This window comes from Amblyomma mixtum, chromosome 6 (assembly GCF_055824585.1).
Source record: "Amblyomma mixtum isolate Tamu chromosome 6, ASM5582458v1, whole genome shotgun sequence".
In the NCBI taxonomy this organism is placed as follows: Eukaryota; Metazoa; Arthropoda; class Arachnida; order Ixodida; family Ixodidae; genus Amblyomma; species Amblyomma mixtum.
In genome coordinates this window covers 151,895,947-151,908,739 of record NC_143017.1, presented here as the reverse complement: position 1 = coordinate 151,908,739, position 12,793 = coordinate 151,895,947, and the positions used below count along the sequence as shown (strand labels likewise).

Genomic DNA, 12,793 nt, shown 5'->3' with positions numbered 1-12,793 from the left:
GTGCTTCTAGTCCTCCTGTTCTCTGAGACCAGCTTGCTGATCCAGGGCAGACAGTCCTGCGCAAACTGGTGAGCTGACCTCCTTTTTTTTTGACAAATCAAACCTACTTGAATCATGCGCGTAGTGCTGTTTTGTCGCAGTAGTAGGTATTTCAGTAGTAGGTATTGAAAATGGCTGGCTTACTGCTCAGTAAGCCAGCCATTTAAAACTCCCATTATCCCTATTTACATTTATATACCATGAAGGCGTCTTATAAAGTGTGGAACTTTCCCGGCGTTGATAATGCGAATACCATGATCTCTGGATTTTCTCACGCCATTTGACAGCGACGCACGGAGGGGCGGACCAAACAGAGGAGCACCGAAAGGCATGTCAGGTCAGTTAAGACTGCCGTATTCACGCATCACAGTCCATTAAATGAGGCGGGCCTTTTTCTTTGTCATCAATTTATCAATTTCCCTGATCTACTGCACATAAGAGTACTTATGCATTGTTTTACATAATAGAATACACATTATGCACTTAGAATACTTCTGTATTCTTATGGGCAGTTCCAGCGTTACCCCGTTTCCAGTGTCCCTGTAAACAGCGTCAAGCCCAGCCCACCAGGTGCGTTCTAGGGCTCACCAAGAGCGTGTACTCTAGAGCTCCAATCCTCAGCTAATATCACCCACAATGTCATGATTATGTCGCCGTTGGCCACAAGGTGAAGGCTTAGTTTCTATTGTGAACTACCTCACCGACAGTGCAAGGAATTCCCCCGGTAAAAATCACTGACTCTAGCTTCCGCACTGAATTTTTGTTGACATTTGAGGTGCGACGTATCTGTGATGTGCTGCCTGTTTGCATATTCCAACCTTTTCTCTTTTCCCCTTCCCCTGCAGAGCACCAGCCGATTTAAAAATATATATTCAAGTTTCATTGTGTATGTAATGCGTTTCTTATGAGTCATCAGAAAGTCTACAAAAACGCAATGCCAGATGTGTTTTAAAGTTTAATCCGTAGCAGACTTTCATGTGAGTTTACACAGCAAGTTACCTGCTTTGAAAGCTCCTCAGTTTTTTTGGCATCGAGGTTGATGTGGAAACACATTATTAGTTCTCGAATGAAATCGCAGCGTTGGCCTAGTGGTCTGAGCATCCGCCTCGCATGCGGGAGGTGGGGGGCTCGATCCCCACGGCCACCGGGTACCCACCGGTGATACAGTGGGTACAGTCTTTCTCCTGGTCTGTTGCTCGGCTTAACTAGGGTGATATGCTTGGGACATGGGTCTTCGCCTTACCTTGAGAAAACGTAAATACCTGATGTCATGGCGCTCTTTGGCCACAGGTGCCCTTTTGCGCCATAAAAATCCATCGTCATCTGTTATCTGAAAAGCTATAGCGTATATTTTCACCAACAAAAGTGTCTTCTTTTAGTATTAATTCACACTGTTTCAAAGCACTGTTTTGTCACTTAAGCTTGACATAAATATGGTGTTGTGTCAGGTAAAACTTTTCTAACCATGGATATATAAAGTGCGACTCCGCCTCAGCTGGTTGATATCAGAATTAGGAGTGTCTTATATTATCTTTCAACAAAATATTCACAGAAAACTGTCGCGTTAGATTTCAAATCAAGTTCTGTAATTGGAAGTCTCAACAATTTTGCACAATTAGTGTGTAAATACATTTAAAATCTTATAGCCCAGAGAACAATCACTTAGGCTGACTTCTCTGTTTGTCTTTCTAAATCATGTAACGCAATATTTCTCTTTTGTTTCACTTTTGCAGGAGACAATGTTTACATATACACAAAGTCTCTGTCGCTTTCGTTCGCTTACTGTAACTGCGGCTATCGTTTAAGCTGACACGAGAACTGATGTAGCCAACATACAACACGAGAAATGAATTGGACTCGCGGTGGCTCAGTGGTTATCGCGTTCGGCTGCTGACCCGAAAGACGCGAGTTCGAACCCGGGCATCGATGGAGGCGAAATTCTAGAGGCCTGTGTACTGTGCGATGTCAGTGCACGTTTAGGAACCCAAGGTGGTCAAAATTTCCGGAGCTCTTCTATACGGCATCCCTCATAGCCTAAGTCGTTTTGGGACGTTAAACTTCCATAAACCAAATCAAACAGGAATCCTCCTCTGATTACCTTCACTGTCTTCCATTACTACCATTTCTCTCTCTCTTTCTCCCAGTCTTCCTTGATGCGTCATGTCAGAAGCGGAGCTGAGTTCATAGCCACTCGTTCCTTACATTACATGGTGCACTGTGACAGGCGCGCTCTTCCTGACGCCGCTCATCGAAAGAGGCATGCTGAAGGAGGCCAGAGAACGGAGTAAAGTTGGCGACCTCGGCGCCGAGAAGGAGCTGCCCGGATACTCGGGATTCATCACCGTCAACAAGAAGTACGGTAGCAACATATTCTTCTGGTTTGTTCCCGCCGAGGTGAGTGCCTGCACTTTTCGCTATCTATTCCCACCGCAGGAGCGCGATTACGAGTTTTCGTCTCAATTTTGAGACTCTGACGTCAAAATGACGACACCGCGAGATGCGAACGCGAATACAACCAATCAGCGGTGGCCAGTGAAGTCCCTAGCTAGGGGCTTTAGCGGCTAGTAGCAGGGCTCCACCCAGGAAGCATTTAGTTGCGCAATAGGGGACCGTATGCAAGCGTTTTGCTGTAAACAAGCCGTTAACAAAATGAACAATGTTTTATTTTCCCAACAAACTATGTTTCAAACCTAACAACATTAAGCAAAACAAGAAGCGTCCTCAGTTCTGCAATTAAGTTTGCTCTTCAGTCACTTTTGCTGCCGCGAGGGTGCACTGACGCTGGAAAAGCGTCGGCTAGGTGGCGTGAGCTGCCGCCTGATTCAAAGATTCAGCTACATTCAGCCTTATCCCTCCACTCACATATTCACCCATCGTAAACATGGCAGCCAGAAAAAAAATCAGCTGATTCGACGGCTGTCCTCTTCTTTTACACATTACGTAGAATCAAAGTACTGCGCAGACGTCTGAAGTGCGCGGAAAAATCTGTTTAAAGGCAGTGATTGCTACGAGTCTGCCGAGATCAATTTGGAAGGAGCGCTTGGCTCGAAAACCGGCGAAGGCAGCTTCAAGGGAAGTTCACACTGACGAGTTGCAAACGTCGCGTAGTATTCTAGGCGACCGATTTCGGTCAATTAGTTACGGTTTCCGAAGTACATGTAAAGCGGGGAGGGAGCGTAATAAATCGATTTAAGCCTGTCGCGCGACCTCCGCGACTCGCCAGTGTGAACTCACCTAGCCTGCTATCGACGGCAAATGTGCTCAAAGGGCGATGCGTGGTTCTATTTATTTTTGTTCAGAAAATACCAGGCGACCATGAATAATCACACTGCAGCAACTGCCGACACACGGGAGCAGACCGGTGCAGCTGCTGGGAGCTTGCAATCTCACTGCGGGAATTAAGAGCCGGCACGCGCCCGGTCACTGCGCCAACAACCACTCACGACGCCTCGTAACCAACTCATGCCGCCCGCTTCGGGTTAAGCACTTGACATTCGTGTTGGTGTTGTTGCCGTTCCGTTCCGATGATGCTCGGATGACGCCGCCGGGGATACTGTGGTGGCGAATGTTTATGCGAAGGAAGTCCTCCTTCGCCGCCGCCTTGTCTTGGGGGTCTCGCCGGAAAGCGCGCACCTTCTGCGACTTAACTTTGACAGTGGTCTCCGCAACTCACCGCAAACACTTGCTCACAGTCGGTTGGGCTACGCCGACGTTTACTTCATTTCCGACGGTGTCTTGAAACCCACCGGCGGCGAAGGCGCGCACAGACTTGCCGCTCCACTGACCGCGCACTCACCCGCACACCTCCAAGTTCAACGGCGAGTTCGTCGCACAGCGATTGTGCTCCTTCCTATGTCAAACCGTCGAAACAACTCGTCCGGCACGTCAAAACCGTCTTCATGCACCCTCTTACACCGTTGCTCGCGCGGCCACCGGCCATGTAAACAACCGCCATTTTCTGTCTCAAGCGGTTTGAGACCACTCGTTCCTGTCGCAAAAAAATCGTCTCAATCGGCTCGCATAATTAGGTAAGCAACGTCAACACTTCTGCCCGTTTTATGACGTCGGCCGCTGACGCAAAAAAAACAATATGGCCGCTGGTCACGACCGACCAATAGGAATGGGGCAAATGAGACACTTTTTGAGACACTTTCCGATTGAGACGATTTCGAGCGACTCGTAATCGCGCCCCAGGCCCACTTCGACTACTCGAAGGTGAACGCCGAGTGCCTGATAGCAGATGCAGCTGCGTGTAATAAAGGAAGCAAACACTCGATAGTGCCCCTTCCGGTCACATTAAGCGAATAGGGTGCGCAAGCAGATGCAGAAGAAGTGGTTCTATCATTGCAGTCGTTTTAAAAGATTTCGCAGACTTCCGAGTGATAAAAAAATTCAGGGCGCACTTTGACTGTCTAAAGTGGGTAGAGGCGGAAGCGTTTTCCGCACCACCTTCGCTGTTTCTGTGGCACTGGTGGCGTCACATATAAATGAGTACTAATTACTAAGTGATGGCAAATCACTAATTAATGCTTAATTACTGATTAATGCCTGGATACTAATTAACTGCTAATTAATGACGCTTAAGCTTCGCTTTTAGGAGTGGAACGCGACAGCGCGTTGTAGCGCTGCCAGGGAGTCCACGGAACGCCACCACCCGTTCGGCGCGATGCCTTGCCCTTTGAACGCAACGCTTTTTGAGGAAAGGAAATGGCGCAGTAATTCTATGTCATCTCGGTGGACACCTTAACCGCTCCGTAGAGGAAGGGCGGTGGGGGTGAAAGAAGATAGATAAAGAGGAGCCGTAATGAAGAAAATCAAAATTGTATTTGAGGAAAGGAAATTACGCAGTAACTGTCTCACATATCTCGGTGGACACCCGTCAAAATTCAGGGGGCACTGTTTTGACCTAAAGTGTGGTCACTGATGTGTGGTTAAGATGTTAAGCTTCGCCCCTAAGAGTGGAACGCGACAGCGTCTTGCAACGCTGCCAAGGAGTCCATAGAACGCCATCGCCCATTCGGTTCTACGCCTCCCTCGTCGGTAAATTGGTTTTTGAGGAAAGGAAATGTACCTGTCTCTCATTTGTCGGCGGACACCTAAACCTCGCCGGAAAGGAATGGAGGAGGATGAGAGTGAATGAAGGCGCCGTATTCACTAGACGCGCCTTTGTTCATTCCAAACCATTGAGCTGGCATGGCGGAGTGGATAGCATGCTCGTCTCTCACGCCGAAGACCGGCGTTCGATTCCTGAGCTCGACCAATTTCCTAATCGGTTTTATTTATTTATATGGCCTGACTAGTAAAGCTAATTAGGCTCACTGGGTAATTAAGCAATTAACTAAGCTCAGTCCCACTTACTTGGAGCATCACTATACGATCCCTTCAATTGGTTGCATGGTTACTAGCCAAAGTGCAATTGGCCCGGTTTGAAATTCGCGCACTGTGACGTCACGACCGTTTCCACCAATTGAAAAGCGTGACATTTTCTGTCGACAACTGCTGCTTACAACGATGAGACATTAAAGGCTTCCGCCTTAATATACAAAAGTGTTATGGGTGGAGGGCATGTTTGCGGCGGTGGAGACGTTGGTGTTAGAGTATGTTGGAATATTGCATGGGCACTGGTTCCCCGTCGTAAAGTTCTTGGTGATCTCCCTCTGGAGCCTGCTCCGTTTGTGCTCGGGTGGGCGTCTTTGTGATTCGTGACTCATGTCCAAAGAAGGGTGATGGTCCCCAAGAACGGAGGTGTTTAGATTATGTTGGTTGCCACGGAGGATATGAGACCTGTGCAATGACTTCGGCTGTGCGCCTGGGGGTCCTTAAGGGAGGATGGTGTAGTGTTCTGGTGTGCTGGCCGATATGCTGTAGCGCAATTTTGCTTCCAGTGTGTTACTCGTAGGGATGGAGGCAATGATGATGATGTTCAGCTGCTTGTCAGTTACGTTTAGAGTGGCGGCCCGCTGGAAACGGGGTGTTGCGGCATCGATATAGTGCGCGTGGTGTCATAGCCGTAGTTTTTGCGAATACCTGTCACGTGCCTGGTGGTGTCCTGGGTGATGTTCGTTATACATACGCTTTGGTAGAGTGGATATCTTGATTTTTGGTTTAATCATGAGCGAGAGTCGACGTGTTTGGAGGACATGGCCATTCGGTGTGAGATATTCAAAGCGCCGGAACTCGGTTTAGTTGTATGGTATTTAACATCCCACAAAAGACCCATGTTATGAGAGGATCCGCTGTGGAGGGCTCCGGATAATATCACTCACTTGCGGTGCTTTAATGTTCACTGACATCGATGAGCACACGATCCTCTAGCATTTCACCCCCATCGAAATGCAACTGCCACGACCGTGATCGAACCCACGTCTTTCGGGTCGACAACCGAGCACCATAACTACTTAGCCACCGCAGTGGCTTCCAAGGTGACTGAGCATTCTATGACACGTGGTGGTTTTGAATGGTAGGGTGGGAGTCTTCCAGTGCTCTGGCTGTGTTGCGTATGCCCAAATGTATAATTATGGCCGGGGATGGTATTGGGGATGAGGAAGCGTGTCTGATCGCTTTGGGTATCATGGTGTCCATCTGGTTTAGATGAGAATACGACTTCTGCAGTCTGTGGTGTCCGTTCGTGATGGCGCGAATCACTCGGAAGATTTGCGCCGTCAGCTGCTCGAACCTTTGTAAGGTGTGGGATGCATCGCCGTCTTATGGAGATGTAATTTCAGGACGCGCGTGCGGGAGTAGTTTTGGATGATTGTGCACTCCATTGTGAGCGCCATTGGAGGGGAGGGGGGATCGCTTCCCCTGCGTTTGAGTCGGACGAGAAGTTCGGAATTTTCAGCGGAGCATGTGAGGCCACATTGGAAGAGAAGTGTTGCGCGGTGTCCTCGAACTGCTGGAGGCTGGCTTGAATCTGGCCGTCCGAACCTTCTGTGGCTGTAGTGTGACATCATTAGTATGTAATGCGTGTTATACTCGAGTGCCTCTGCGAAAAGGAAAGGGGAGGGGGGGGGGGGGGGGCAAGGGTAGTGCGCATAGTGATGTTGAGTGCTGGGGAAAGGACTTATCTTGGCGGCTCTTTGTGGAGAGTTTGAAACGTGAGGAAGCAAAGATGGCCCACTCCTAGCATGGCCGTGTGGTGTTGTAGAAAAGTCGGTATGCAATCATACGTACGCTGGCCACTGTGAATGCTGGCCAGGTTTATGGAAATGAACTTGCGGCGGACGTTGTCGATATCACCTTTTAAAACGAGGGCAAGGATGCCCTGTTGCCAGGTGCTGATTTGGCCAGTGGCGCCCTCGAGCTGAAGAAGGGCATTCTGCATGGAGAGATGTGAGAAAAAGCAGTACATGGTTTTCGGGAATACCCCATTTTCCTCCAAGGAGGTAGGAAGAGGTCTTAGTCTGTTGAGAATTACGTGCTCAGTTTGCCTAGGCAGGATTTGAGGGATATATAGTGTGTCTGAGGTTCAGGTTTTAGAGCCAGGTGGTTTTCCAGGTTTGGGAATGAGGGTGACAGATATCAGCATGACTCCCTTCTGCTGCATCCAATCTTTATTAAAGTAATTGGTGAGTTCACAAGGGTAAAAGGTTCGGGTCAGTTGGTCATATGGTTTAACGAAACACCGAACACGAGAACTGGTTCTAGTGTCTTTTTCGCGCTATGACCAACCATAATAATTGATGGTTTCTCTGAAGGCTTCTTCTAAGTTGCGGAGGAGCCGGTTTTGTATCTCGGTCGGTATAATATATCGGTACCTTCCCGAAACGGTGCTTTTTTTTTCAAGTCCAGCACTTCGCCATTTCCTGAAGGGAGGGAAATTCAAAAATGGCACGGAATTGGCTGCGCAATCGCGATATTGTACCGGACCTCAATGGGCCGGGGTCAAAGTGAGAACTGCTGTGCGTACCAACCACCAGTACACTGACTCGTAGATGGGGCGGAAAATTCTGCTTTTTATTTTTACGTTCCCACCCCACTATGCGATAGAAAAACTTGTCGCACTTTCGGCTTTCCAGTTCGTCAAACAGTGATACAGCGCACCGCATAGGTGCCTCCTCCATCCCTCAACCCTGGTTACCAAAAAGTGCACCTGCTCTCTTGGAGCACGAGATTGTAGATACACACTCCGGGCAGCGCTCCCTCTACGACCAAACTACAGGTTTCGGAGACCCCAAAGTAAGTCCTTAGCGCTGCTCTTGCTGTAGCATGCCTTTCGTCGTTTCTACTTGCAGTACGAGCCTAAAAATGCACCCGTGGTCTTGTGGATGACGGGAGGTCCCGGCACGTCATCGCTGCTGGCTTTCTTCAGCGAGCACGGTCCGTACCTCATGAACGAAGACGGCAACCTTGTGCGGCGCCCGTTCGCATGGACCAAACGCTTCTCGATGATCTACGTGGACCAGCCGGTGGGCACGGGTTTCAGCTTCACCAAAAGCGCCCGGGGATACTCACGCTCAATGAAGGACGTTGCCAGGAACATGCTCGAGTTCCTGCAGCAGTTCTTCAGGCTCTTCAAAGACTTTTCGGGCAACGAATTTTACATTACGGGGGAATCATATGCTGGTAAGTGTTCGTTCGTTTAAATGCAAAGAGGTGCCCTCCTTTCACTTTTTAAACATGAGTAAGCCTTTATGGCAGTAAAAAGAAAGTAAGCTGACCTCTAGAGCACTCGCTTTTAGGGGCAGGGTATGCTGCCGAAGTTCTAGGGTAGGCGTCGATCACTAAATATAGTGGTATGCTTACCCCTGGTAAGGAGGTATATTCCCACCGCAAAGCATAGTAACTTGATGCAATTAGCAATGGGAGGAGCCTTTTAAACGTGACGCCGGAGGTCTTGAGGTTAGCAAGCAGAGGGGTTTGAAAGCTGGGTCGAAACGTCCGTAACTGCTAGAACTTCGCATGTTTTGAAGAGATAATTTGTTTCTGTTGCCAACGTGCAATTTTCTTGTAGAATTTAAGGTAACGCGCTTACAAAAGCCGTTATCCCACGCCAATTCCAAGCTTTTCTTACTGCGCTTGTCGCACCTTTTTTTCACATGTCCTTTGTGCTGAGCGCCGCCACGGTGGCTCAATGGTTATGGTGATCGGCTGCTGACCAGAAAGACGCGGGTTCGATCCGGGCCGCGGCAGTCGAATTTCGATGGAGGCGAAATTCTAGAGGACCGTGTACTGTGCCATGTCAGTGCGCGTTTCCGGTGGCCTACACTATGGAGTCCTTCATAGCTTGAGTCGCTTCGGGACGTTAAATCCCGATAAATCAAATCACATTATCACTCTCTACTTTTTGCACACTGTTGAGGTGCGTAAATACTCCGACGTAGAACGAGCGCGGCACAGCGACGTGACGTGTGTCAAAGTGCGACCCTCAACACTCCAGCGGCGCTCGACCACCGGCGCGTTCGACGGCTTCTGGCGCGGAATGAACCCGTCTCTATTTGGCGCCGATTGCCGCTGGCTCGTCGGGGCGCGGCCGTGTACGGGGCTGCGCTGCTTCGCGAATCTACAGGAAATGGCGCGTCGAACATTCCGCGCATGAGCTTCTTCAGGCGTAGCCGCTGCGCCGTGTCGAAGAGGTTGAACTGTAGGAGGGCCGAACTTGCGCTTGCCGCGACGCCACTACCTTGACGTGACCGACCATCACCGGCACTCGCCCGCGCACCCAGGATGTCAGAGTATAAACACGCCTTTAAAGTTCTATATTTAAAGGTTACGCTAAGCTTGTGGGGGCTTGTCCGGCCCTAGACGGGCTTAGCTGTAGCCTGCTGTCCGCATAGGGGCGTTGCGTGCACTGGAACTGGTTAAATCGTAGAGACCGGGAACAGTATTCTCGTAAACATGCTACCAATGCTGTAGGGTATGCGCATGCGGTTGCACAAGAAGTGAAACGCAAGGTGGCTAGAGGGTAAGCGGCTCGGGAACATTAAAACAGGCGTGGCCACAACACAGAGGTCGAATGCGTTGTTATCATGCCGAAAGGATCCGATATCGTAGAGAAAGGAGGCATTCATTGCCTCAAGCAACGACAAAGTTGACTATCAATGAATGGACGATAAACACTTTTATTTTTTCTGCTTTGCCCAACAGGGAAGTACGTTCCAGCCGTGGCGGCCGCGATCCACAACAACGCCAAGAAGCTCAGGGTGAAAATCAACCTTGTAGGTGTCGGCATGGGCAACGGCTTCACCGAGCCCGCGACGATGACAGACTATGGATCCCTGCTCTTTCAGCTGGGTCTCGTTCAGAAGACGGATGCCACATACATGACAAAGACTCAACAACACGCCGTTGAGCTGCTGAAGAAAGGTCGAAGCGCGGAGTCCTTCCGTATCATGGACTCACTCTTCTTTGGGATCCTGGCCAAGACCACCTACTTCAGGAATGTCACGGGCTTTCGCTATTACTACAACTTCATGCAAAGCACTTCGCCTGCTGGACTGAGATCGTACAAATACCTCGTACAGATGCCTCACATTCGGAGGGCCATTCACGTTGGAGACAGGCCGTTCAACGCCAACAGGACGATCGTCATGACAAACTTTATAGAAACATTTATGACTTCGGCCAAGCGGTCGTTCACGATAGCTCTGGAGAACTACAGGGTGCTTGTCTTCACTGGGTTGCTCGACATCTGTGTTCCCACTGTTGGCACGGAAAAGTTTCTCGACTCACTCCAGTGGAGTGGCCGACGCCAATGGGCACGGACCGAGCGTAAGCCGTGGCTGAGCAGCGACGGCAACGTGCTGGCTTACGTGAAGCAGGTGCGCAATTTATCTTACGTAGTCGTGAGAGGCGCCGGCCACATCATACCCTTCGACCAACCAGCGGTCGCTTTCGACATGATTAGCAGATTTATCTACCGCTTGCCTTTCATCACCGGCTAAATCTATAGTTTTCGTAAAAGTGTACAAAGGTTCAACTGATTTCTCTGGCTGGCCCAACCTCCTCGAGCTGAAAACTGATTCGCCAGCAACTGGCGTCTATGGAGAACTTTGCGGTTTTATTTTGGCGAATAGAGTCAGTTACGTGTTAATTAAGAATATCTGAGCCATGACTCAAATTGTTGTGGCAGTTACAGAAGGCAAAAAGAGGTGGCAGGCTGAGCCCTTATAATATTTCTAGGGAGCGGTTGCCAAACTTTAGGGACGAGTATATATCACTGTTTATTAACCCTAGAAACGAAGAACGCCAAAACATGCTTGTTGTAATTCTCAATAACAAATGCTTTCGAATGCACTGTATTTGCAAATCAACAAAAAAGGTGCAAAGAGACAAACATGCGAAGCATTCGTTCCCTGAAGTATACCTGAAAAGCAACAATGCTACTTTATTAATATCCAGCAGCTGTGTTTGAAAAAATTTAGGTGCAATAAAAGCTATAAATGTAATCAAAGCAAATGGTATTAAAGCTCAGAGATCTGCACAACCCCTTCCAAACGGTGAATGCAGACTTTAAAACAAAACTGGACCAGCTAATGGCCCTTCTGGACGAAAATACAAACACGCACATGAAAAGTGCCACAAAAAAAATTGAACCGTCTTACTCTGACTTGAGGGCGAACGTTTCGTGTCAGCCACGATAACATTTTCCTTTCTTCCAAATTCCTTCTCACCTTGTTGCAAACATGTGGCAAAGGCATATATTCATAGGCAATTGAGTGTGCACTCGGCCACATTCAAACAGATTGTCTCTTTCGGATAGCAAGAAAAATACCTATACTCTCAGCCTGTCATAACCTTCTTTAATCTGCAAAGAAGTCCGCAAGATATCAACACACAGAGCACAGGATAACTGAATGCACTGTGTTATAGCAGCAAATGTGTGATAACTGTCAGTGTTCCACGCAGGTTTTTTCAAACAATAGCAATGGCAGCTACATAAACACCATTTTGCCAGGAAATGGTGAGGTTATGCTGATTTTAGGAGCAACGTTTCAACAGCATCCTGAAACTTCGAAAATCTGACAGTGAGCACATTAATCACTGCCTTTAGTGTCTGTCAGCACTGAAAAGTTGAATATTAGTTCTTGCTACTAAAGTTCAAGAAACATGTACAGGTCATTTTACACATGTCACATGGTCATATAAACAGGCTCATGCCATGTTTCCATCCATTAGATTAAAATTGGATTCAACGGAAGAAGCGCCAGCCATTGCACAAAGGAGAGTCCACGCACCCTTGCCCATGATCTAAGAGTTTCATAATCTGTATACCATGGGCAAAAGGTTGTGCCTTGCAAATTCTTATAAAAAAATTATTTCCGTACTAGTAAGTCACCTCGTATTATTCTTCTGGAATCAGCACGCATGACCACTAGTGATTGGATACTTAACATGAACCTCTTTTGCCTGAATGCACAGAAACCAGTACCAAAGGTAACTAGTTTGCACAAAGAGGCGTTTTTCTGGTGATTTCTTCGCTATAGTAGAAAATTACTTTTAGATGGTACATGCCAAAAAAAATTCAGCTAAAAAATGGGAAAAAGTGTGCATGTCACATTATGAAGTAATCCTCAATTGAATGCTCAAACTTTGTTGCGTTTCATATTGGAGGGGCCTGTAGATGCTTTCAGTACTCAAAGCAAGAAGCAATTCATCGTTCTCTACGTGTACACCTTCTGAAGCAACAATCTAATAAAAGATTTTTAATGGTTATTGCACCGAAACATTTAGACTGAATTGTTGACTCACTGAAAAGAAACCCTCAAATTATGATTGAGAACATCCCAATTTTCAACAGCGGTAATCAGCGGTG

General features: G+C 48.1%; 1 protein-coding gene across 1 annotated transcript; it reads left to right on the top strand.

The window, feature by feature from the left end:
• The first annotated feature begins 369 nt into the window (after positions 1-369).
• LOC149340796 (putative serine carboxypeptidase CPVL) lies at positions 370-10,942 on the top strand. The gene is made up of 4 exons (XM_089551183.1): positions 370-376; positions 2,264-2,433; positions 8,274-8,604; positions 10,126-10,942. Exons 1-4 carry the CDS (start codon positions 370-372, stop codon positions 10,920-10,922), a joined length of 1,305 nt encoding a protein of 434 aa, XP_089407309.1. The 3' UTR covers positions 10,923-10,942.
• Positions 10,943-12,793: the final 1,851 nt, after the last annotated feature.

Excerpts from the sequence above, each read along its gene's own strand:
- LOC149340796 (XM_089551183.1), top strand. Across the intron at positions 2,434-8,273 it reads TCTGGTTTGTTCCCGCCGAG|TACGAGCCTAAAAATGCACC; the intron begins GTGAGTGCCTGC and ends TTCTACTTGCAG. Across the intron at positions 8,605-10,125 it reads TACGGGGGAATCATATGCTG|GGAAGTACGTTCCAGCCGTG; the intron begins GTAAGTGTTCGT and ends TTTGCCCAACAG.